Source organism: Aulonocara sp. 'chitande type north' Nkhata Bay, linkage group LG7, assembly GCF_057382095.1.
Source record: "Aulonocara sp. 'chitande type north' Nkhata Bay isolate Kocher_YH1m ecotype deep benthic linkage group LG7, A_spYH_male_GT1.1, whole genome shotgun sequence".
Classification (NCBI taxonomy): Eukaryota; Metazoa; Chordata; class Actinopteri; order Cichliformes; family Cichlidae; genus Aulonocara; species Aulonocara sp. 'chitande type north' Nkhata Bay.
In genome coordinates, this window is record NC_141350.1 from 29,817,448 (window position 1) to 29,839,403 (window position 21,956).

The following is a 21,956-nucleotide window of genomic DNA, read 5'->3' on the forward strand; positions in this document are numbered from 1 at the left end:
TACTTTCACAGTGCACTGAAAGTTTTGTTCAATATTCTTTGTCATCTAAGCAGATCTAAATGTTTCAATAGGAAGAACTACACAACATGTTGTTGCGAACGGTTGCAAAGTGAGTTTCTCCAAAATTAGAATGGGCTCAGGAGAAAGTCATTTATTTGGGACAATTAGGAAGCGAGTCCCTTTTTCTATAAGGATACAGCGAGGTAATCCAGTCTAAAATTCTTCTTTTTCTTTTCAAAATGTTGTCGTTTTGCTGAGAGTGGAAACGAAATGTGACAATAATTTCCACTATCAGCAAAAGAAAGAATCAATGAGTAAATGAATGAGTGAAAATTAAAAAATGGGGAACTGACTGACTGATTGGTAAAAGCTGACTGGAGAGACAAAAGCTTGACTGACTTGACTCCAGTATGCAAGAGTGCACCTCCACCCAGTGACAAAAGGGTGGATGTATGTATGTATGTTTCTTTTTACAGGAGCAGAAAGATGACAGCAACAGGATGCATGAGCTTTTGGGCTGTGCTGACTTAACCTTTTAATTGCCACTTTCTGTGTCTTTGTGAATTTACCAGCAGTGTGTTATTCATTACCTTGTGTTGCTCACAGAAGTCACTTTGAGAAAGAGTGTATACACCTGCGCAGCGCTAACATTTACATTTCTTTTCTACAACAGAGGGTTAATCATGTGTTTGATCATGTGATTTACAGTATGACACACAATTTAATGTTTTTCTACCACAGGATTACTGAGTTTTTGTGTGAAGAAATGGTATCACTCTTGGCTGGAAGCAGTGCTTAAACAATGGAAAAAACACAAACTTTGTCCAAAAACCTCTCATGTTCAGCTGTTTCCCACTTTTTCTTTGGTCATTTTAGCCTGGGCCCACCTACTATCCTTGGAAACATAAAATGATTGGCTAGAATCTCAAGTGTATCACATCTCAGGGGGGGAAAAAAGCACCGAAATAAAGCTGAGAAATCCTAAATCAGTCTGGTTACCACCGTTTATGCCATAATGGCACCGGATACCGGTACCCATCCCTACTCTCCGGATGCTCCTAATTTTATTCTTCGTGATTTTAACAATTGTAATCTTAAGAAATCACTGAACAATTTCTTTCAATATGTCACTTGTCCTACAAGGCATAACAAAACGCTGGATTTGTGTTATGGACCAATTAAGGGGGCATATAAGTCTGTGGCCAGACCTGCACCAGGTTCTTCGGATCACAATGTTATTCACCTCCTCCCTGCTTACAGATCTGTGATTAGGAGGGAGATGGCCTGTGTCAAGTGGACTAATGTCTGGACAAAAGACAGTTGTGTTGCCCTTCAGGGGTGTATTGATCGCATTGACTGGTCCTTGTTCCAAGACAGCATTTATGATTTGGATGAACTCACTGATGTGGTGTGTAGCTACATCTCTTTTTGCAAAGACTCTGTGATTCCAGTCAGAGAACTTAAGACTTTCCCCAATAACAAACCGTGGCTCTCTAAAGATATTAAGGATCTGATTCTTAGAAGAAAATTGCTTTTAAGGAGGGAGACGTTCCCACTGTGAGAATATTGAAGATGGAGGTGAGGCCTGGAATAAAGATTGCCAAGATGAGGTATAGAAATAAGATTGAGGCAGAACTCAGTAGTAACAACCTCAAAAGAGCTTGGCTTGGTATGAAAACAATGCCAGGGCTACAGACAAAAGGTAAAAATAATATTACCTTAGACGGGTTTACCTCTGACAAACATCTGGCAGACAGTCTTAACAGTTTTTACCTTCGTTTTGAGAACTTTGACTGTTCTAGGCAGACCAGCACACTGAGGGAAAAGACTATCACTCCCCCATCTATTTGTATTGATGAGAGGGGGTAGCTAATCTTTTTAGACACACTAAAAGTAAGAGTCCCGGACCTGACAACATCTGTGGACAGGTACTGAGAACTTGTGCTGATCCGCTGAGTGGGATTTTCACCATATTTTCTCACTTTCTTTAGAGCTACAGACAGTACCTAAGATTTAGAAACATGCTATCATTGTTCCTGTTGCTAAGGGCAGTTCTCCTAAGGTACTGAATGATTTTAGGCCTGTGGCTCTGACTTCTTTAGTGATGAAGACATTTGAGAAGATAATTAAGAAGGAGATTTTAATGCATGTTGAACACCATGAGTGGGGGTGAATCGTGTATTTTCTGATGTGCTCTCCTCCTCTACTGGTTCACCCCAGGGTTGCTGCCTCTCTCCCCTTCTGTTCATTCTGTACACAAATGAGTGTTGCAGCAATTTCACGAACAGACACATCCTGAAGTTTGATGATGACACAGTGATCGTCAGTCTTCTAGTGGGGGACGAGTCAGGCCATGGACAGGTTGTAGATGATTTTGTGAATTGGTGTGATGAGTCCTTCCTTTCACTTAATGTGTCAAAAACTAAAGACATGATTATTGATTTTAGGAAGTCCTCTTATAACTCATCACCTACTATCATTAAAAGTGCTGATATTGGATAGTTGAGAGTTATAAATATCTAGGTGTGGTACTTGACCATAAACTGTGTTTTGAATCTCATGCTGATGACAAACACTGTTCTTTTTAAATTCAAATTCAAATTTTATTTGTCACATACACAGTCATACACAGTACGATATGCAGTGAAATGCTTAGACAACTGCTCGTGACCTAAAACAAAAGACTATGAATAGGATAGGAAATAAATAGGGTAAATTTAACTAAGAAAGAATAAAATAAAATATTAAATTTTAAAATAAAATAACTGTACAACAAAATACACAATACACAAAATATAAATTATAGAAAATGTATAAGAATATATGAAGAAATATAGAACAGTAAGAGCAGCTGTGCAAGTAATAAATGGTAATGGTAAGAAATGTAATGTCCAGGGTTGTGCAATCCACATATTTAAGTGTCTTGTGCAGTGCAAATATGCTTAAAAGTGATTTATTTAAGTGACTTGTGACTAAGTGAGTGATTTTATTAGATGACCATGCAGTGTAGTTGTTCAGTGGCAACTAGTCTAAAGAAATGTCCAGAATGTCCAGTGTGTGTAAGAACTGTATGTGTGGGTCAGTACTGTGTGGTGGTGTGATTGAGAGACCGTATCGCCTGCAGGAAGAAGCTCCTCCTCAGTCTCTCTGTGTTGGTCTTCAGGCAGCGGAATCGCTTTCCTGACCTCAACAGAGAGAACAGTCTGTTGTTGGGATGGCTGAGGTCCTTCACGATCTTCCTGGCCTTGGTCCAGCACCGCCTGCTGTAGACTGAGTGCAGGTCAGGGAGCTCGGAGCGGATGGTGCGCTCGGCTGATCGCACAACCCTCTGTAGAGCTCGTCTGTCCTGCATGGTGCTGTTCCCGAACCAGGTTAAGATGTTTCCCGTCAGGATGCTCTCTATGGTGCACGAGTAAAAGTTCCTGAGCACCTTGGAGGGCAGTCGGAAGTCTCTCAAGCGTCTGAGGTGGTAGAGACGCTGACGGGCCTTTTTCACCACGGTGTTGATGTGACAGGACCATGACAGGTCCTGCGTGATGTAAGCCCCGAGGTATTTGAAGCTTTCCACTTTCTCCACTGGGCACTCGTTGATGACAGGGGTCTGGAAAATTAGATCTTTTAATGTCTCATCTGAGATGCTGTCTTTGTTTTAAAGAAGTTTTATCGAATCTGTGATGTCTGTATCGCTGCCTGGTTTGGTAACCTGACGGTGAAGAATAAGAATCGGTTGGGACTTCTCATAAAAACTGCTAGCAAAATTTTAGGGCGCTGGCAAGATAGACTTTTGGCCATCTACAATAGAAATGTGCTTAGAAAAGCTCATTCTATTATTAATTGTTTGAACCATCTACTTCACAGTGAGTTTGAGTTGTAGCTTTCCGGCCGCCGTTTTAGAGTATCGAGGAGGAGGACTAAAAGACTCCAGGTCTCTTTTATCCCTACTGCATCTTGTCTCCTTAATGGCAAATAACTGTCCTTGGACTTTCTATCACTATTATTGTCATTATTACTTTATAGTATTGTTCTGTTTATTTTTATCCTGCTGCTAAACTAATTTCCCCTTGTGGGACAAAAAAAGAAATTGAATTGAATTGAGAAAGGCAGAGAAAGGCCCTGTAACTTACTTGGTGGATAGAGCTACAGACCCGTGACACCCTTACCCAGTTAGCTACCAGCTATGACCAGTACACGTGTTCAGCTAATAAAATGGTTGTAACTGGCTTCTGTCCAGCTTCTTTTCAGTTATACAGCGATGATGCCCTCTAGTGGTGACTGCAGAGTTAATTGGTACATAATGAGACGTTTGAGTTTTGCCCAGTGTTAAATTTTTTTATCAGGTTTGATTTTTGGGATTTTGGAGACTTGAAGGAAAATACTTTAGGTGAACTTGTATTTTTAATAAGTGCTCTATAAATAGTGATACATTTGATCCAGTTTCATTTCTTCCTGCTTTGCTCCGTAAGCCACTGTGCATTTGCACCTCTGACACTGTCCTTTTTTCATGATCAAATGTAAAGTACAGTGTTCAGCCCTGTTGACCAGGTGGGAAAACAACTGTTTAATGTTTTATATGTTTGCAAGTCCAGCTCCAGATGGGCAAAGTGTGGATTTTGCTATTTGCTTTCAGACCCAGAAAATATCCTGAAGCAGGGTTAGCTACAAGCTGCTTATAGTCTATTCGCTCTGCCAGTTGGCTACTCTCTTTATCACTGAGCAGCAAACTTCAGGCCGACATTCACTGCTTTACAATGCCTGACAGTTTCCATGGTATCTAACCAACAACCCAAAACGTTTGCAGTCACAAACTTTTACTTCGTATCAATGCAGGAAGCCACTACTCTGCCTTAGCTCATCTCGTCTCCCTCAGCCTGCAGCAAAAATCCACACCGTGTACCTGTGTCTGGTTCAATTTAATTGGGGGGGAAACAAAAACAAACCAGCTCTATCAAAGTAAAATGTTTTGTAACAAATTAAATTAAAAACATTACCTAATATAATGATAAATAAATACATCCTTTAACATTTTTAACAGTTTAACCATGAAGTTAATTTGTTATCATGCAACAGAGAATATATTTGAACTTTTTTTAAGCATGTGTTATTTAGCTGTGATTATTGTGAACTGCATATTTATACACATTTTATTCTTTTTTTTTTTTAACTGGGTTACACTCATGTCTCCAAGGTGGTAGACTTTGCTGAAGTGTTGGAGGCACCCAGGTTCAAAGCACCAACCATGTGATTATCAAACATCTGAAACCAGCCTGAAGCAACGTAAACACAGAAAGAGACGAGAACTGATGTTGCAGCACAAATTTGACTTGAAGTATGCAAGTCCCAAATTCAATTTGTCTTAAATTTAGGTGTGTGATTACCATGCCCAAAAGTCCAATCCACCAGCTGTCTGCTGCAAAGTGACACACGATGGCAGAATCTGTCCAAGGCTTCAGCCATGAGGAAAACTGACTAACAACGCAGTGACGTGGGATCAATCCTGGTTTTAGGACCAACGCTAGGGAGGAAATACATGAACATACAACACAAGCACACACAGTTATTAAGTGTCAAACATGCAACACAAATGGTTTAAAAAAACAAAACAAAACTGAATAAAATAAAAACCAATAAAAAGTGAATGTAAAATCCAAATCTCCAAAAGGGTAAAAAATACAAACTGGTGAACTTGAATCATCAAACTTGCAAAAAGAAACCAAAAAGCAGTTCATGAGGACACACAGAAACAGACGGCGATAAAGGCAAATCGACATTGTCTTTATTGACAGAAGGAAAATGAAAGTCTCCCTGGTACTTATTAGGCTGTCAGTGTAAAATGTTCCTTTCTTGAGCAGTGCTGTTGAAATCATGTTTTAGTTATGTAACACCTGCTTAGTATAGTAGGGTTAAACTTATAAACTAGATTCGAGAGGAGTAAAATAAATTTGAGAGAATTGAGTGTTGAACAGCCGGCAGCTTTATTACAATGTTACAATGGTGCAATAACCCAATGTATACAGCACAGAAAATTAACAGAAGATCAACAGAAAAGAGCACTCTTTCGAAAATAACAACAAAATAAAATAAAATGAGTAGTCTCTTTAGACCTGACTCCTGATGAGCAGGATATTGGGACTTCAACAGTTTCCCAGAGAAACAATCTGTATCAAGTAAGCAGTTTATTTGAAATCCTGCGATTCGAAGTATTTCAGACTGTAGCTCTACTCCTGCATCCAGAACAGCTGGCCACACTGCTTTTGGATTCGCCAAGAGTTTTCACAGGGTCTGGCTCGCCATCCATATCCAGAACCACTTCAGATCCAGGATCACAAAAAACCAGTCTGCACATACAGTACAGAGCAATAAACAAAACAGTTCTTAACAGTTTTTCTAAATAAAACGAGATCTTATAGTTTTCAAAATCAAGTACACTGTTGTTTTAACATTGTTCTGTCTCTATGAATTCCATTTGTACTGCTTTACAGCATTACAATCAATTGTATTTATATACCCCTTTTTAAGGCATATGTAATCACATCATGAAATGTTTGTAACGTAAGTAGTTTTACATAACGTATTTACATGAATCAACCCATAACTGAAATGACAAAGTGCAGAAAAAAACACTGGACAACATTTATGGCTAAAAGAAAAGTGCATCCTGCATTAGTTTTGCGCATTTGTGAAGATGCCCAATCAAATAGACAATAAAATAAAATACGACACTCCATTTCACACACAATTCAAGTACTCCGACTGGCTTTAGCTTGTTTTTTTTTTTAGACAATAGGGCTTTGGAGTTGACGTCATGCCGCAATGCATTGTGGGAGCGCAGCTCCATTTTCGGGGTCTACGATCCAAACAAACTCACTGTTGGAACGGCGACGACGACAAGAAACATGTTTAAAAGCAGCTCAAAAGAAAACGGACGGTATAGAGACCGATTGCGTCCAGAGGCGAAGCAGCAGTATTTGAAAAAAAATAGAGTGCATCGCAAATCTGGACCCATACGACATACGGCAGTGGAGTAAAGACCCAGACGACTTACCGCCACTGTCCTACCCCGATATCTTCACCTGTCTTGTTTGTGGAGTAAGCGCTTACACTGCGAACCAGTTTCGTAATTACAAGTCACTGGAGGCGCACATCCAATTTAAAAATGGCTGGGTGCAAGATTTGGCTATTTTCAAGCCGCCAAACTCTTGAGTACGTCGTCAAAGTAAGTCAGCTGGAGTGCATCGAGTGAACTAGCCATTTTCCACCCCCCACCATAATTAATGTTATACATTTATCAGTAAACTGCTAAAATATCGTTATCATATTATGTGCCCATAATTGTAAAGTAGATGCAAATTAACACATTGATAATCGGGCAAATTATTAACGCCAATTTGTGTCCTCCCTGTCTCCTCCTGCGACTCTTTACATAGCACATATGTCTGCAAAGTCACTCCATTTGATGTTTGATCACAATTTCTATAACTTCCGAGACCACCAACGATAATATTATTCAGCTATAAAGTGTGATGTGAACATATTTAGAACTTACCGGAATGAAAATGTCTTGAGCACACCAACTGATATCTGGAGATGTAACAGAACTTGATATCAGCTCGTCTCACGGCTGCTATCCAGGCTAGACGCCTTCGTTTGGTAATATCCGATACATGAGCTCCTTCATGTTGCTTCCAGGTTGGGAAAGCATAAAAAGACAATCCAAACTTTATTCCCATGCCGGTCGTAAGATCGAACATTGCAGCCGACCACACAGCAAGTACGAACCATGGCTATGCTTTCGCTCCTTACTTAGACCCCCAAAATGGCGGATCGGGCCAAAATCCTTTCCACGCCCACCCCCGTGACATCACGCTCCAAAGCCCTATACAGAATTTTCACTGTTGCAGTTGTTACCACATGTAAAATTAGCATAGATTTTCCTGCTAACTTATCATTTTTAGTAACTCACCGGAGTTCCCAAGAAACAAACACACGCTCTGCCTGGTTTTGGTCGAGAGTAAAACACATAAAGGCCTCTGAAAAGTACATAACTTTAAGTTAGAGACTGTAAAAAATACTTTATAACACTTATTTTATACCGAAAGACTCACTGTGTAGCTTGTTAATTGCTCTTGGGTGTCTTGCTCCATTTTGCCTAGCTTAATGCAGCAACGTGCTTTTGTTGCATTTACTGAACTACGGAAAATCAAAGTGTGTTCAAGGGGTGTCGGAAATAATAATACAAGGTAAAAAACAAGAAAATACTAGTAACCATGTCTATAGGGATTACAGTTACATTCATCTTTTTTTCTTTACCATCTTTGGGTGTCAGGGTTATGTATTATATTATTATTATTATTATTATATGTATTTTGGTATTGCTGCTGCTCTCCTCCATGATTGTAGATGTGAGTGTGTGTGTTTATGTCTGCGGGGATGCTTGGAGGATGGAGCTCAGCCACCTGCAGGCCTGAGGGGTGTGGCCCTGCGGAAGGACTGGCCACACCCGAAGCCACACACCTGCCGCTGATCAGGGCTCGTCGGGGGAGCTACTTAGGAGAGTCTTGGAGCTCCCACCGACGCGGGATCATTTCCTTGAGACTCCACGAGGAGCGTGGAAGGCACGAAGAGCAGCGAGCACCGGGGGGTGCTGACACGGGAGCGGAGAGCACAGAGACACGAACTATTAACGCAGAGACACGACACGGGAGTCTGGGAGAACACGGGGATTTATTGTTGTTTTTGTTCCACTCTGTAAATAAACACTGTTTGTACATAGAGCACCGCGCCTGGGTCCTCCTTCCCCACTCCTTCCACGGTGTGCCATGCCATACCGTGACAGAATGATCCCGTCTCTAATGGACCAAGCGGTCTCCGAGGAGAGGCTCAGGAGGGAAGTTATGGACGAAGTGTACCACCTATGTGAGGTGTGGTGGGAGAAGCCAGCGGAAGGTTTGCGTCGCGCCGTGGAGAGGCGGCTGCAGGAGATGCTTTTTAAATTCCCCTGGCTGGTGGACTCCCTTAATGCGGTGGTCCTGGACTTCCTACTTTCCACCCTCCACCTCCACTCTCCTCCTCAGGCTGCCCACCAGCTCGGACAGCTGGTGGATTCACTGCCTGAGACGCCGGCCCCGACGCCGACACGGAAACGACGTTCGCGCCGCCAGCGTTCCTCACCGCAGCTAAATCCACAGACATCTCAACAGCCGGCTGTGGTGAGTCATATGGACAATTCATCGTCACTCACCTCAACTGTTTACTCTGGGGCTATGTTTATACGGTCAGCTGCCCAGCCGGTAGCCAAAGCGCAGCCCGCGGCCCAGCTGGTCGCTGTACCTCAGCCTATCGCCCGGCTAGTGATCCAGCCGTCACCTGCTGAATCATCCCCCGCGACATCTACCTCACCGCTTACCGTTTCATCCTGTTCACCATCCACATCACACGCCATCTTCTCCACCAGCAGCAGCCTCCATTCCACTGCCCACTCCAGCGGCCTTGTCCGGAGAGAGCGACCTCACCCGCGTCCAACGCCTGATGGACTGGGTAACTCACACCACCAACGCAAGGGCAGGAGTGGTGGGGTTAAACGCCATCGAGGCGATCCTGGAGGGAAACCCCTACCTCGGCCAGCTCAAGGGAGTTTCCGCCTGCCTTTGCACCCTGCGTAAAGCCCGGGGGGTAGTGCAAGCTCGGGAAACCTCAGACTTCGTCCAGCTGCAGCAGGAGCTCAGCATGCCCGAGCAGGAGCTCAACGAGCCGGAGGAGCCCGCACCGTCAGCTGAGGCGCTCAGCGAGCCGGAGGAGCTCAGCATGCCCGAGCAGGAGCTCAGCGAGCCGGAGGAGCCCGCACCGCCAGCTGAGGAGCTCAGCGAGCCGGAGGAGCCCGCACCGTCAGCTGAGGCGCTCAGCGAGCCGGAGGAGCTCAGCATGCCCGAGCAGGAGCTCAGCGAGCCGGAGGAGCCCGCACCGCCAGCTGAGGAGCTCAGCAAGCCGGAGGAGCTCGGCATGCCCGAGCAGGAGCTCAGTGAGCCGGAGGAGCCCGCATCGCCAGCTGTGGAGCTCAGCATGCCCGAGCAGGAGCTCGGCGAGCCGGAGGAGCCCGCTCTGCCAGCTGAGGAGCTCAGCGAGCCGGAGGAGGAGCTCTCGCTGCCGGCCGAGGAGGAGCTCTCGCTGCCGGCCGAGGAGGTCAGCGGACCGGAGGGACCTCCACGTCTAGCGCGGCCTCCTCGCCGTCCACGTCCGGTGCGTCCACGTCAGCGATCGGCGCGTCATGGACCTGTTGCCACGCCTCGCTGTTGCTCACCGGAGCAGCGACGTTGCCATCAGACCCGTGGCAGGCCGCCGGAGGGGCAGCGCCACCGCCACCGGACCCGTGGCTGGCCACCGGAACTGTTCCACCGCCACCGGACCCGTGGCAGGCCGCCGGAGGAGCAGCGCCGCCGCCACCGGACCCGTGGCAGGCCCCCTGAACTGTTTTGCTGCTGCCGCCGGACCCGGGGCCGTCCGCCGGAGCTGCTACGTCGCCGCCGTTGGGCTCGAGGTAGGCCCCCTGAACTCTCTTGTTGTGTTGATGGGCCGCCTGTGACTGTTTGTGGCGTCTTTTCGTTTTCTTTTTGCACCGCTGCGGGATGCGCGGTCTGACTCTGAGACTGTGGACTGGGTCGGTTTGTTGTTTTGTTGTTTTTGCTTGTTTTGGTTCTGGCCCTCCGTCCTGGTTCCCCCAGCCGCCCGCCCTGGGTTGGTTGTGCTGTTTTTTTTTTTTTTTTTTTGTTTTGGGGTCGTCGGGAGCCGACCCTTAGAGGGGGGGTACTGTCAGGGTCCTGGGACTGGGCGACCCAGGATCCCTGAGCAGTTATGTATTATATTATTATTATTATTATTATATGTATTTTGGTATTGCTGCTGCTCTCCTCCATGATTGTAGATGTGAGTGTGTGTGTTTATGTCTGCGGGGATGCTTGGAGGATGGAGCTCAGCCACCTGCAGGCCTGAGGGGTGTGGCCCTGCGGAAGGACTGGCCACACCCGAAGCCACACACCTGCCGCTGATCAGGGCTCGTCGGGGGAGCTACTTAGGAGAGTCTTGGAGCTCCCACCGACGCGGGATCATTTCCTTGAGACTCCACGAGGAGCGTGGAAGGCACGAAGAGCAGCGAGCACCGGGGGGTGCTGACACGGGAGCGGAGAGCACAGAGACACGAACTATTCACGCAGAGACACGACACGGGAGTCTGGGAGAACACGGGGATTTATTGTTGTTTTTGTTCCACTCTGTAAATAAACACTGTTTGTACATAGAGCACCGCGCCTGGGTCCTCCTTCCCCACTCCTTCCACGGTGTGCCATGCCATACCGTGACATTGGGAGAGACTCAGCTGATGTTACTCTGCACTTTAAAAGTTTTTGCATTATCAGACAAAACAAGAGCTGCTTTGAAATAATCAGATCACTTTTACACACTTCCTGTCATTCACAAATTCTCTCTTCACTTTAAACTCTGAACTTTTCACCACTAATAACAGAGCACTTCTCCTTCTGCCCTTCTCATTAATCTGATGACCTTTGCCCGGCTTTATCATAGAGAATGCATACATGGCTGCAACGCTCTCACAAGAAAGAAAATGATCTTTTCTACATAATTTACTCAATACCAGTGGCTCATTGTTACAGGGCTGTTATTAACTGACTGATTCAAGCTAAAATAGGCACATTTGCTGGATTCAGTGCAAAGTATTTCTGAGTGATTACCTTTCATAAACATTTCTGCCCTGATGACTGAGATCTCTTCTTCCACAGGACACGAGTGTTTGATGAGGAAGAAAAAAGATCATATGCTCTACATTTCTTAGGGGGCCTGGAGGCCAGTACATAGATGTAGACCCAAATGCAGGTACAGGTACAGGGAGCAATGGTAAGGTTTTTTCAAGACTCTTTGTTTAGTTAACACAAGAGAAAGAAAACATAGGAAGGAGCTTGCTAGAACAACTCTCAGGTGCACTGTGAGCAAAGGGAGAGGTTGATTAGTAATGGGCTGGGAAGGTGGAGAGTAAATGGAGAGACAGATGGTACACAGCAAATTCAAAAGTGTTAAATGTTTTGGTGTTAATAGTCTTCTTGCAAAAGTAGAGTTAATTTTACTCTAAGCAGAGTCACATTCTTTTAATGTAACTCTGAGGTGTAAAATGATAGTAGTTAAAATCGAGTGTTAAAAATGAGTGTTTCTCTGTCAAATCTGGAGGTGTTACAATGGAAACATTAACTCTTGACCTCTTAACTCTGAACTCCTAGAGGGGCTATGACACCAACAGAGTAAATTCACAGACTCCGCCCCCAGCACGGCTCCAATCGAAGCTGAAGTGAAGCCGTTTCAGAACATTTTGCTCTACATATTTGAGTTGTTTGCCATGCTTGGTAAGTCATTTTTTGAAAGATTGTTTCAATTATTATTATGAGCTTTTACTTCTGTGGCTCTTTGGAGTTGAGACAAAGCTGTGTGAAAGGCATTAGCCATGTTGCTCGCTGATAGCATAATATTCTGTTTTAGCTAGCTGAAAGGTATTGTTTGCGGGCAAATACCACAGCCTTGAAAAAAAGCTTGCATGTGAATTTTCAGTCAAATTTTTGGTCAAATACACCTAAAACAATGTCTAGAATGTGAAATGTTGGTATAATGGTGCTACTTGAAGCCTGAAAACGATCGCCCATGAAAAAAACGAGCAAACAGCAGTAGCAGACGTCCTGACTGGGTTCTACGTTAGCATAGATCCCTCCAGAGTTTTGTGCACACGGTTTAGGTAAAAATGAAAAAGGTTGAGGTTTTACATTTAGTTCAGTATTACCTGTTGCCTGTGTCCTTGTCTTTTGGGAAAATACTTTACACAAGTAATGGCTCAAAGAGGATTCCTTTGAGCCATTACTTGCCATTCCTTTCACATGCTTGTGAAGATGGAATATGGGGGAGAGCAGAAGTGCGTTGAAGTTCCACAAAGGGATGAATGAAGGACATGCATATTGTATTAAAGAAATAAGTGATGAGAATGCTGTTATTTGCATTTACCATGTCAGACCTTTTGATAAACAAAATTCTAATGAAAGTGAGAACATGTATACTGTTACATCTTTCAGAAAATGTTTTGAAATTGTGGTGCACAGTTCAGAATAAATGTTTTTCAAAAACCATTGCGTCTTTTTAGTAAATGTTTATTTCCAAAAGAAATTTCTAGAAGTTCAGAACAGGAAAATTCCCGCTTTTTAGAATTAATTAGAAGATAACTCTTACGTAGTTAAACTAAAATACTCTTTGAGAGTTAATATATAAACTCTTTTTTTTTTGTGTGTGTGTGTCCCGTTTGGATCTTTAGCCATCAGAATTGTTGTCTTAAGGCCAAGAAAGATGCCAAACGGATTTATTTTACCAAGTGGATCATCATGGCCTTGCCATATTGGTCCATTTGATTGACCTTTATTATAATTATGAATTTATTTTATTTTCAGTTGCTACAAATGGGACAGACATGACTGGGGGATAGGACAGGGAGAAAGAATGAAAGAAAAAGAGGGAGAGAAAGAAAACCAAAGGGGAGAAGAGACGGTGAGAGGGGGGAGAAAAAAACACCTGGATCACCTGTATGGAGAAAAAAAACAGAAGAGAAAGCAAACAACAAAGAGCAACATAATAAAAAAAAAAAACAGCACCATCACAATAAACTAGCTAGCAGTAGATAACAGTAGATACTAAATAATAAACGATATTGTGCAGCACGCAAGATAGACAGCGCACAATGTGCTTTGAGGTAGCAGCCAAGAAAGCTGTAGTCCGCGTCTGTGAACACCCGTGTGTACACCTGTGTGCATACCTGTGTGGATCAGCATGCTTGTATTCCAAAGGTTTCTCCATGTAACGATCTGCTAGGGAGTGTGGGGAGCCACAACCCCGTCCTCCAGGGTATGAAGCAGGTATGGAGGAGATCCAGGCCCCAGATATCCAGAGGCCCCAGAGTACAAGGACCCGAGGAGGACCACCAAAGGGGGGGGACCGTGCCACCCTACTGGGAAGAGCTGAGTAGAGCCCCAAAGGAGAGGTCACCCCGCAGCTAAGGAGCAGAGGCCAGAGGGGGTTGCAGTGGTGTGCCCGCGGGCTCTGCCGGCAGCCAGCTGTGCCAGAGAGGACCGAGCTTCAGGCCCTGAGGCCAGAGGCCTGAGGGCATCCCACCCCCCGGAAGGAGCCCAGCCGGTCCACAGGCGCCCGGCCCCGCCAATCGGCCACCAGGAGTGAGCTGGTACATACATGAGCGCCCAGCCCCAGACGACAAGGACCACCAAGACACCAACGTCTGAGGGCATCAGCTACCGGCAGGGAGTGTGGTGAGGGGAGATAGGCCTCCGTACTTTAGAGGGCCTGAGATGTACCCAGAGAGGTTGAGTCTAAGACCCAACCTGACATATAGACACAGACGAACAGGCACACGCGGACACAGACGTGCATTCCCACCCCATATGCACAACCAAATACTCGGCACTCACCCAACGTGTAGACAGACACAAATAGACTCTGCACAGACAGTCGCACTCCCCAAGCCTACTCTATATCCCAGGTCCAGGTATCCCCGGCCCTCAGAGGGGCAAGCCGCACCTAGACCCAGGAGATGTAACCCTTCTCTCTGGGGTGGAGGCAAGCGGGGACCACCTCCTTATCTGCAGTAGCAGGGAGGCCCCGCATCCCAGACCCCAGTCTGACGGCCAGCACCTCCTCCCAGCCCCCCAGCCCTGACGGCTAACAAAAGGTGAAGACCTCAAACCTCCCTATGCCCGCTCATATGTAGTGTTGCTGTGTGCTGTTCTAAAGTGCATTTAAAACTCAGGAGAGCATGGTACTAGCTTCCTCTCAGAGAGCAGCACGGCTCTTCCCGAAAACCCTTAGTGTCTAAATGCATTTAAAATTGAGGGTAGGGCACCAGCGCCAGAGGTGGGTTGGAGTACACCGACCATTCTCTGGATGCTGTAAAACGTGCCCACCCCCAAGGCCCTATATGTATGTGTTATGTGAGAGTGTGAGTAATGTGGATGTCTAGGTTGCAGAATAAAAATATATAAACTCTTAACACCTAGTTAGCATTAGTAAGTGTTAAATTATCAACTCCAGACAGATTTGGTGTTTAACACTAAACCGGAGTTAACTTACCAACTCTCCAAAAAGAGTTAAATTAACACTCTCTGATGTGAACCCATATAGACACTTTAATAGTGTTGAAATCTGACAGTGTTAATTTGGACATGCTGGATTTGCTGTGTACCCTCCACGGCTAAATAAATCGGTTTCAGTAATGCACTGATATACAAGAATGAACATAAGGGGCTTCTTTCAAAGAAAAAACTCTGGTAGTATTTTATATATTGTGCTTTGTATGTTGTTCAGTATATTTCTATGCAAAACAAGAGGAATTTCAACACACAGCAGTATATTCACAGTTTAAACCAGATATTTACACACACTTTATGGAAAACACAAGAACATTTTTTTACTGTACAACATCAATTTAGAGTAAACTTGTTTTGTTTTGGTTAAATAAATATTGAAATATCTTTTGAATTAGTTAAATGTCAGAATAAAGAGAGACAGAGCTTCTATTTTTTATCACTTTCATCAAATTTAGGAGTACATATACACTAAGTTTATTGTTAATTAATAAGAAACTCCAGACGATTCCATTCTGAGCTGAAGAAGCTTCTGATAGGTTAGTAGAGTCCATGTGAGTAAACTGGTGGCACAGCTGTGGATGCATATAAGGCAAAACACAGAGCCTGTTTCTGTGACATGGGAAAATTAAGAGATATCAACCAAAACACCAGGAAAAGAATTGTGGAGCTCCATAAGTGTGGCTCAATTTTGAATACAATTTGGTGCCATTTATGATTAAGAAACACAGACAGTTTCTCTCTTTACTCTTAAAGTTAACAAATATGTTTTTTATATTTATCTAAAAAAATAAACATTTAGTCTGATTTGATGTTACAATTAAAAAAGTGTTTCTGTTTTTATCTGAAGAGTAAATATCTGGTTTCAACTGTATATTTGATGATGTTGGTGTTTGGCTTGATTGTCAGCACAAAGAGGGCGAGAGAGGAGCAGAGAGGGCGAGAGAGGAACAGAGAAGAAGAGAGAGGAACAGAGAGAGAGATGGAGAATGACGACAGAACAGAGATGAACAAGAGGAGGTGAGACACACATGTTTGTCAAATGGTTGTTTACCAAAAGTATCACCGTATCATAGGTACTCATGTATCTCGTACCTAGTGTTTCTTTTTAGGTTTGTTATTTTTCAAATTCTACATTTAAGTTTTGCAGGCTTGTTTGCACAACAAGGCTAAATAATTATATAAGCTTTTCTGAATCTAAATATTGTACTTTGGTAGAATTAAACAATAAGTGTAGTGCAGGTCTATGATGATTTTTAGTGCTACTATCATCTAGTTCTGATTCTTGGTTAAATCCTCAGTAGTCCTGATTTTTAACTGTTGTAGTCCTGTTTTAATTCTGGATCAGTTCTGGGTCTGGTTGAATTGGGGTTCAGTCCCTGTGTCTTGATACAGGCCCGACTTTGTTCTGCCTTGCTGCTTAATTAAAAAACTAGTTTAAGGTGTCCTGCATATGTCATATATATTTTTCCCTATATGAAGTCATTCTCTTTTGAACAAAACTCAAAACAGAGCCTATTAATCTTTCAGCCATTTCTAACCCCCCCAATCCCACATGCATACTACCAGAGGTGGGACCAAGTCATTGTTTTGCAAGTCTCAAGTAAGTCTCAAGTCTTTATCCTCAAGTCACAAGTCAAGTCTCAAGTAATGTCAGGCAAGTCAGAGTCGAGTCTCAAGTCACTGGTGTAAAAGTCCGAGTCAAGTCACAAGTCTGAAACTTTGAATTTCAAGTCCTTTTGAGTCTTTAAAAAAAACGAAAAAAGCATGTTGCAGTTATGCTAAATGTAAATATTAGACCATGTAATTTTAAAATCTGTGTTTTTCTCAACACATGACAAAATAGTGAACTTAGAAAATATACACAAATTGTGAAATTGCACCTCTTTAAAATGCAGCTCAATTAAACCTAGCTCCAAGAATAATTTTCACCGACAGTTCTGAGATAAGCTGCATGTTGTTCTTGGATGCGGTTGTAGGACCGGCTTTAAAATCGCATGACAAAAATATCATACATATTAAAAAAAACTGTATCACCAACGTAGCCTGGACAACATTTGCTAGTTAGATGAAGTCAGCTATCTCATCGTAGCATATTTATATGCATATTTATAATCATACGGTTCTTGGAGTGAGTGCATACACTCATGAAGTTTAGTAACTTCAGGTCACTGCAACAAGCCCAGGTACAGTTTACCGACGGATGGGTGCAGGACCTTGAAACGCACCGTGTAGAACGAAAGACCATCGTACATATCATAAGTTTACCAGTCTCACAAATTGTCTTCATAAATACACATTCGTTAACCGTTTATTAATAGGACCTTTGAGCTCAATGGTAATTAATTAGTAGTGGAAATAATTTCTGGTACCCATCACAGAAATGTAGCAGTGACAATAATACTGTATGCTGTAATCGTACTGGGCAATTAGTGATACAAAACAACTGTTTTATCCTGTGAATAAAAGTATATGTTTTTGTCAATGTACCATAATAACAGAAGCGAAACGCAATATTGTGTCAGGACAATTCACTATTTATGCACAATAAACAAAGGAGCATAGCGCGACAATTTCTGTTCAGCGCCAGACTTGCTTGTAACCTATATCACCAATTATGTTATGAAAATGACGTATTAACTACAACAGCAGACTGACCTTTGTGGGAATGCTTGGAGCAGACTAAGTCACAAGTCTTAGAACATTTTTTCAAGTCAAGTCTAAAGTCATAAAATTAATGACTCGAGTCTGACTCGAGTCCAAGTCATGTGACTCGAGTCCAAGTCATGTGACTCGAGTCCACACCTCTGCATACTACCCTTTAAAGCTAAGCCATGGGTGTATCAAATGTCTGCCTCCGCCTCTGCACCACAGTACAGTGAAAAGGATCCTTATTCCTGACTTTAATAAGCTGCAGTTAAAATTATGAAAAACTTACCAACCTTTGCTGAGCAACATGAGAATCTGCTTACAAACGGTGCACTGAGACCTCCTCCATCCTCCATCCATGTCGTGTTTAAACAATAACTAATGTAGAACTCGAGTGCTGGACCCAGACAAGCCAATGAGATGTGGAATATTCTCTTAGAGATTTGGCACATGAATGAACTTAGACAAGCTCTTAGTCCTTAAACAAACAAAATCATGGTGACAAAGTTTAGCCGAACTAAACACAGGAATGAGAGATTGTTATGGGAACAGAGGTAGGCAGGAAGGGACCAGGCAAGATGAGGAAGGGACAAGTTGGGCAGGAATCCAGGGAGGGAGTTTGGTGATTGTGACACAGGACCGAAGGATTGACATTTCAGCTTTGTCGTTTAGCAGCAATTTTACTGACAGTAGTGATTACTGCGGTTTCGGGGTTCTGCCCAGGACCCCTCTGCAACTCTCACACTACCCTCTCCGTCTCACTGCATGACATAAAAACAGTTGCCATTCATCAATCCAGTTTAGCACACCTGCTCTTCCGTGCTTCTGCAGCAGGCCCAAGACCACACCTTCGCCACAGTGATGTTATCCAGAAAATAACTGTAAAAAAGCCTTAGTTGCAAGAGAAAGGGAAAAGAGCAAAACCAAACTAGCCTGTTTACCACACGGAGAGAGCTAATAATCTGGCAGAGTCTAGATGGCTGTGCTGGTCCTTATGTAGAGAGCTGATGAACGACAGGTGATCTGAGGAGGGGTGATGGGGTGGAGGGGAACAGCTGCCCTACAGATTAAAGCCTGTTTGGGTTTTTTTTATAACAAGTTTTATGTTTTAGCTTTGATTGTTTTGTGGGGTGTTTCTTAGTGATGCACTGTAACACTTTCAAAGACAGACCTACAAAGATGGAGCTCAAAAGCTTCAGAAAGTATTTAGAAACTTCATCTTTTGCATGTTGTCTTATAAAATGAAAACATTTTTAATCACCTTTCTTCCACATTCTGATGTTCAGTTTGAACTTCAACAGGTCATCTTGTTTACATGACTAAATGCATTGAGTTGCTGAAGTGGCTATTGAGTAGATTTCATATATATACTGTATACCACCACTGTGACACACACACCAGGTAGTCTAGCAGCAGGCTGTCTCCAGCAGCCTGAAGCTTCTCCTCCTTCAGATTCACAGCTTTCTGCTGGTGTCCAGCAGCAACTCTGGGCCACAGATTTGAACAGAACAGTTCAGCTGGGGTTCATTAGTATCTCCACACTTGTCATTGTCAGTGTCTTTCATTAATTTGCATAAGAGTTTTACTCTGGGTCACAGATCTTCTCAGAAAATCACAAAAATGAGAACGAACCAATCCAATCAGTCTGATCTGTGCTGTCATGTCTCTCCAGGCCTGCAGGGGGCACACCAGCACACCTGAGAACACTGAGCTGGTTTACTGTAACTTCAGTCTTTGTGCACCTGAAGGAGCAGAAGACGACCTCCGAGGAGCTTGTCTCAAACCCAGATGAACTTCTCATTTGTAAAAACAAAGACTGGTTTCTACTGAACCCACATTTACAATCAGAGAACAGTTTCAGTACAAATGAAACTTGAGACTTCCTCAGATTATAAGTTTTACCGTCACAGATACAAACAGTTCTCATCTTTAAGTTTTCCACACATTTAAATTAAAGTCTTGCTGACTCGTGATGAAAGATTGATTTTATTTTAAGAACTTCCTTTTCCTTTCCAGCCATCAGTGTGTTTGATCCACTTGGTACTTTCCACACGTCTTTCATTTCTTCATTTTCATTTTCCACAGTCAGACAAACTGTTCCAACTTCTGCAATCTGGTAGAAGGTTCCGCATCTTCCGGGCAAGGACAGAGAGACTCAAGAGGAGCTTCTATCCCCAAGCCATCCGTGCCCTAAACACACACACCCGCCCTCTCACATCATCTATAATTGACTGAGTCAGGACTCTTCCAGACACTAAACCAAGGCACAATGTACATTTCAATTCCTTTAATTTTAAATATGTTTATATTGTCTATTCTGTAAAATAGTCAGATGTCTATTCATATTAATGTACAGAATTCACCTGCTTGCTACTACTACTGCACATTCACCCAATGTATATACTACATATATATATATATATATATATATATATATATATATATATATATATATATATATATATATATATATATAATGTTCTTCCTCTACAGCCTCCCCTCATTTTTGCACATGTCGAGGAGCGTGTCAGGCTACATTTCACTGTGTGTTATACTTGTATAACTATGCATGTGACAAATAAAGAACCTTGAACCTTGAACCTTGAAGATACCAAATATCAACATCTCTTTAAAGGTGCTGTCAGCAAAACCTTTTGTGTTGATTCTTCATCATAAGTTTACTCTTGAACTAAATCCTAATTTAATCATGAGATTATGGAAACAATCGATTTACAGTCACTTCATTATAAGTTTAAACTTTTATGCATACAGACTTTCAGCTTCATATATTTCTTATTCTTCAGCTTTTTAATATTCCTGTGTGATCTAACCTCCAGCTCCTCTCGTTGGTTTCCTCGGTGATGTCTGAAGGATGGGTGATAATTAGCTCTGGATCTTCTGCTGCTGGTTCAGGGGAGGTACAGTGAGGTTCTGGAGCATGATCTGGGTTTTGTGATGCAGGGTGGGCCTGTCATGAGCTTTCTTTCACAGGTTTCCCATTTCAGTTGGAGTCCTGTGAGTCTTCTTGTCTAAGTCGGGTCTGTGACTCTGCTGTTTTTAGGGCCCTGTGAGGTCCATGATCCTTCCTGGTTCTATCTTCACTGCCTGTCCTTCTTTTTGATTCCTGTGTCCTTCCTGTTTGTCAGCCCCAGATCAGATCCTAATCGTCTTCTTCCATCACGACAGATGTTTTGGTTACTAAGAGATGTAATCAGCATCCACAGCTATGTTTGTTGCAGACGTTTTTTTCAGTGATTTTCGAAAGATGACAAAAAAAAAGAACACAAGGAGGACTTCATAAATATGTGCAATTAACTGAATCATCACACTTAGTCTTTCCTGTGTGTGAGATGCAATGAGTATAGTTTCTTTGAATTCTTGTCTTATTTGTATTAAAATGATTTTATTAAAAGGATGTGGATCGTTATACTCGTATTATGTTTGAGATCATGAAGCAGAGCAGTGGCTGTAAACAGATCATATTTAACTGACGTCACCTTCAAATGAAGTCATTTTGTTTGATCAGCTGTTGTATTAACTCCTCTTTTATTACACACTGTTATCGGCTGAATTGAGGTGAACCCTGATGTTCTTCTTTAATCTCAGTTTTCTCCTCCTTTAGCTCTTTTCTCCTCTGTGCCTCCTGCTCATCAGTCTGCTGTGATTTACTGCCTCACACCAGTTTTGTTGAACACAGAAGGTGGTGCAGAATAAACAGCAGTGAGTTTTCGGGTGTCTGTGGCTCAGGAGGTGGAGTGGGTCATCAACTAATGGGAAAGTTAGTTATTTGATCCTTGCCTCCTCGAGTATGCATGCTGAAGCATTGGCTGGAGAGTACTGAACTGTCAGAGTGTGTGAATGCAGATAAAGTGCTCTAACAGTGTGTGAAGAGGCTAATGAGGCATCATAAATTTTAAGAGGAAGCAAAATCTGCAGGACGAAGCAGGATAAATTCAGGCAGCGCCTTTTCCTTTCATCAGCGATTAGAGGTCAAGATGGAAGGACGAGGAACTGGTGAATGCTGTCTAACCTTCTCTATGAGCTTCACTATTTTTGAAAAGTCATTTAATAATTTATCTGTGCTATTTATATGACCCGAAACGGCTTCTTTTAGCAGGTTTT

The 21,956-nt window shown here is 43.0% G+C and overlaps 1 protein-coding gene and 1 long non-coding RNA gene across 2 annotated transcripts; both read left to right on the forward strand.

Annotated features, from left to right (window-relative positions):
* Positions 1-8,816: 8,816 nt before the first annotated feature.
* On the forward strand, positions 8,817-10,773 carry LOC147325404 (uncharacterized). The gene is made up of 2 exons (XM_086299953.1): positions 8,817-9,348; positions 9,413-10,773. The coding sequence occupies exons 1-2, from the start codon at positions 8,817-8,819 to the stop codon at positions 10,630-10,632; spliced, it is 1,752 nt and encodes a 583-aa protein (XP_086156079.1). The 3' UTR covers positions 10,633-10,773.
* Positions 10,774-11,314: 541 nt separating this feature from the next.
* On the forward strand, positions 11,315-20,221 carry LOC147325405 (uncharacterized). The gene is made up of 3 exons (XR_015130323.1): positions 11,315-12,401; positions 16,095-16,205; positions 19,507-20,221. It is a non-coding gene; the product is annotated as an uncharacterized LOC147325405 (long non-coding RNA).
* The last annotated feature ends 1,735 nt before the right edge of the window (positions 20,222-21,956 follow it).

Excerpts from the sequence above, each read along its gene's own strand:
- LOC147325404 (XM_086299953.1), top strand. The coding sequence starts at position 8,817 with ATGCCATACCGTGACAGAATGATCCCGTCTCTAATGGACCAAGCGGTC. Across the intron at positions 9,349-9,412 it reads TCAGCCTATCGCCCGGCTAG|CTGTTCACCATCCACATCAC; the intron begins TGATCCAGCCGT and ends TACCGTTTCATC.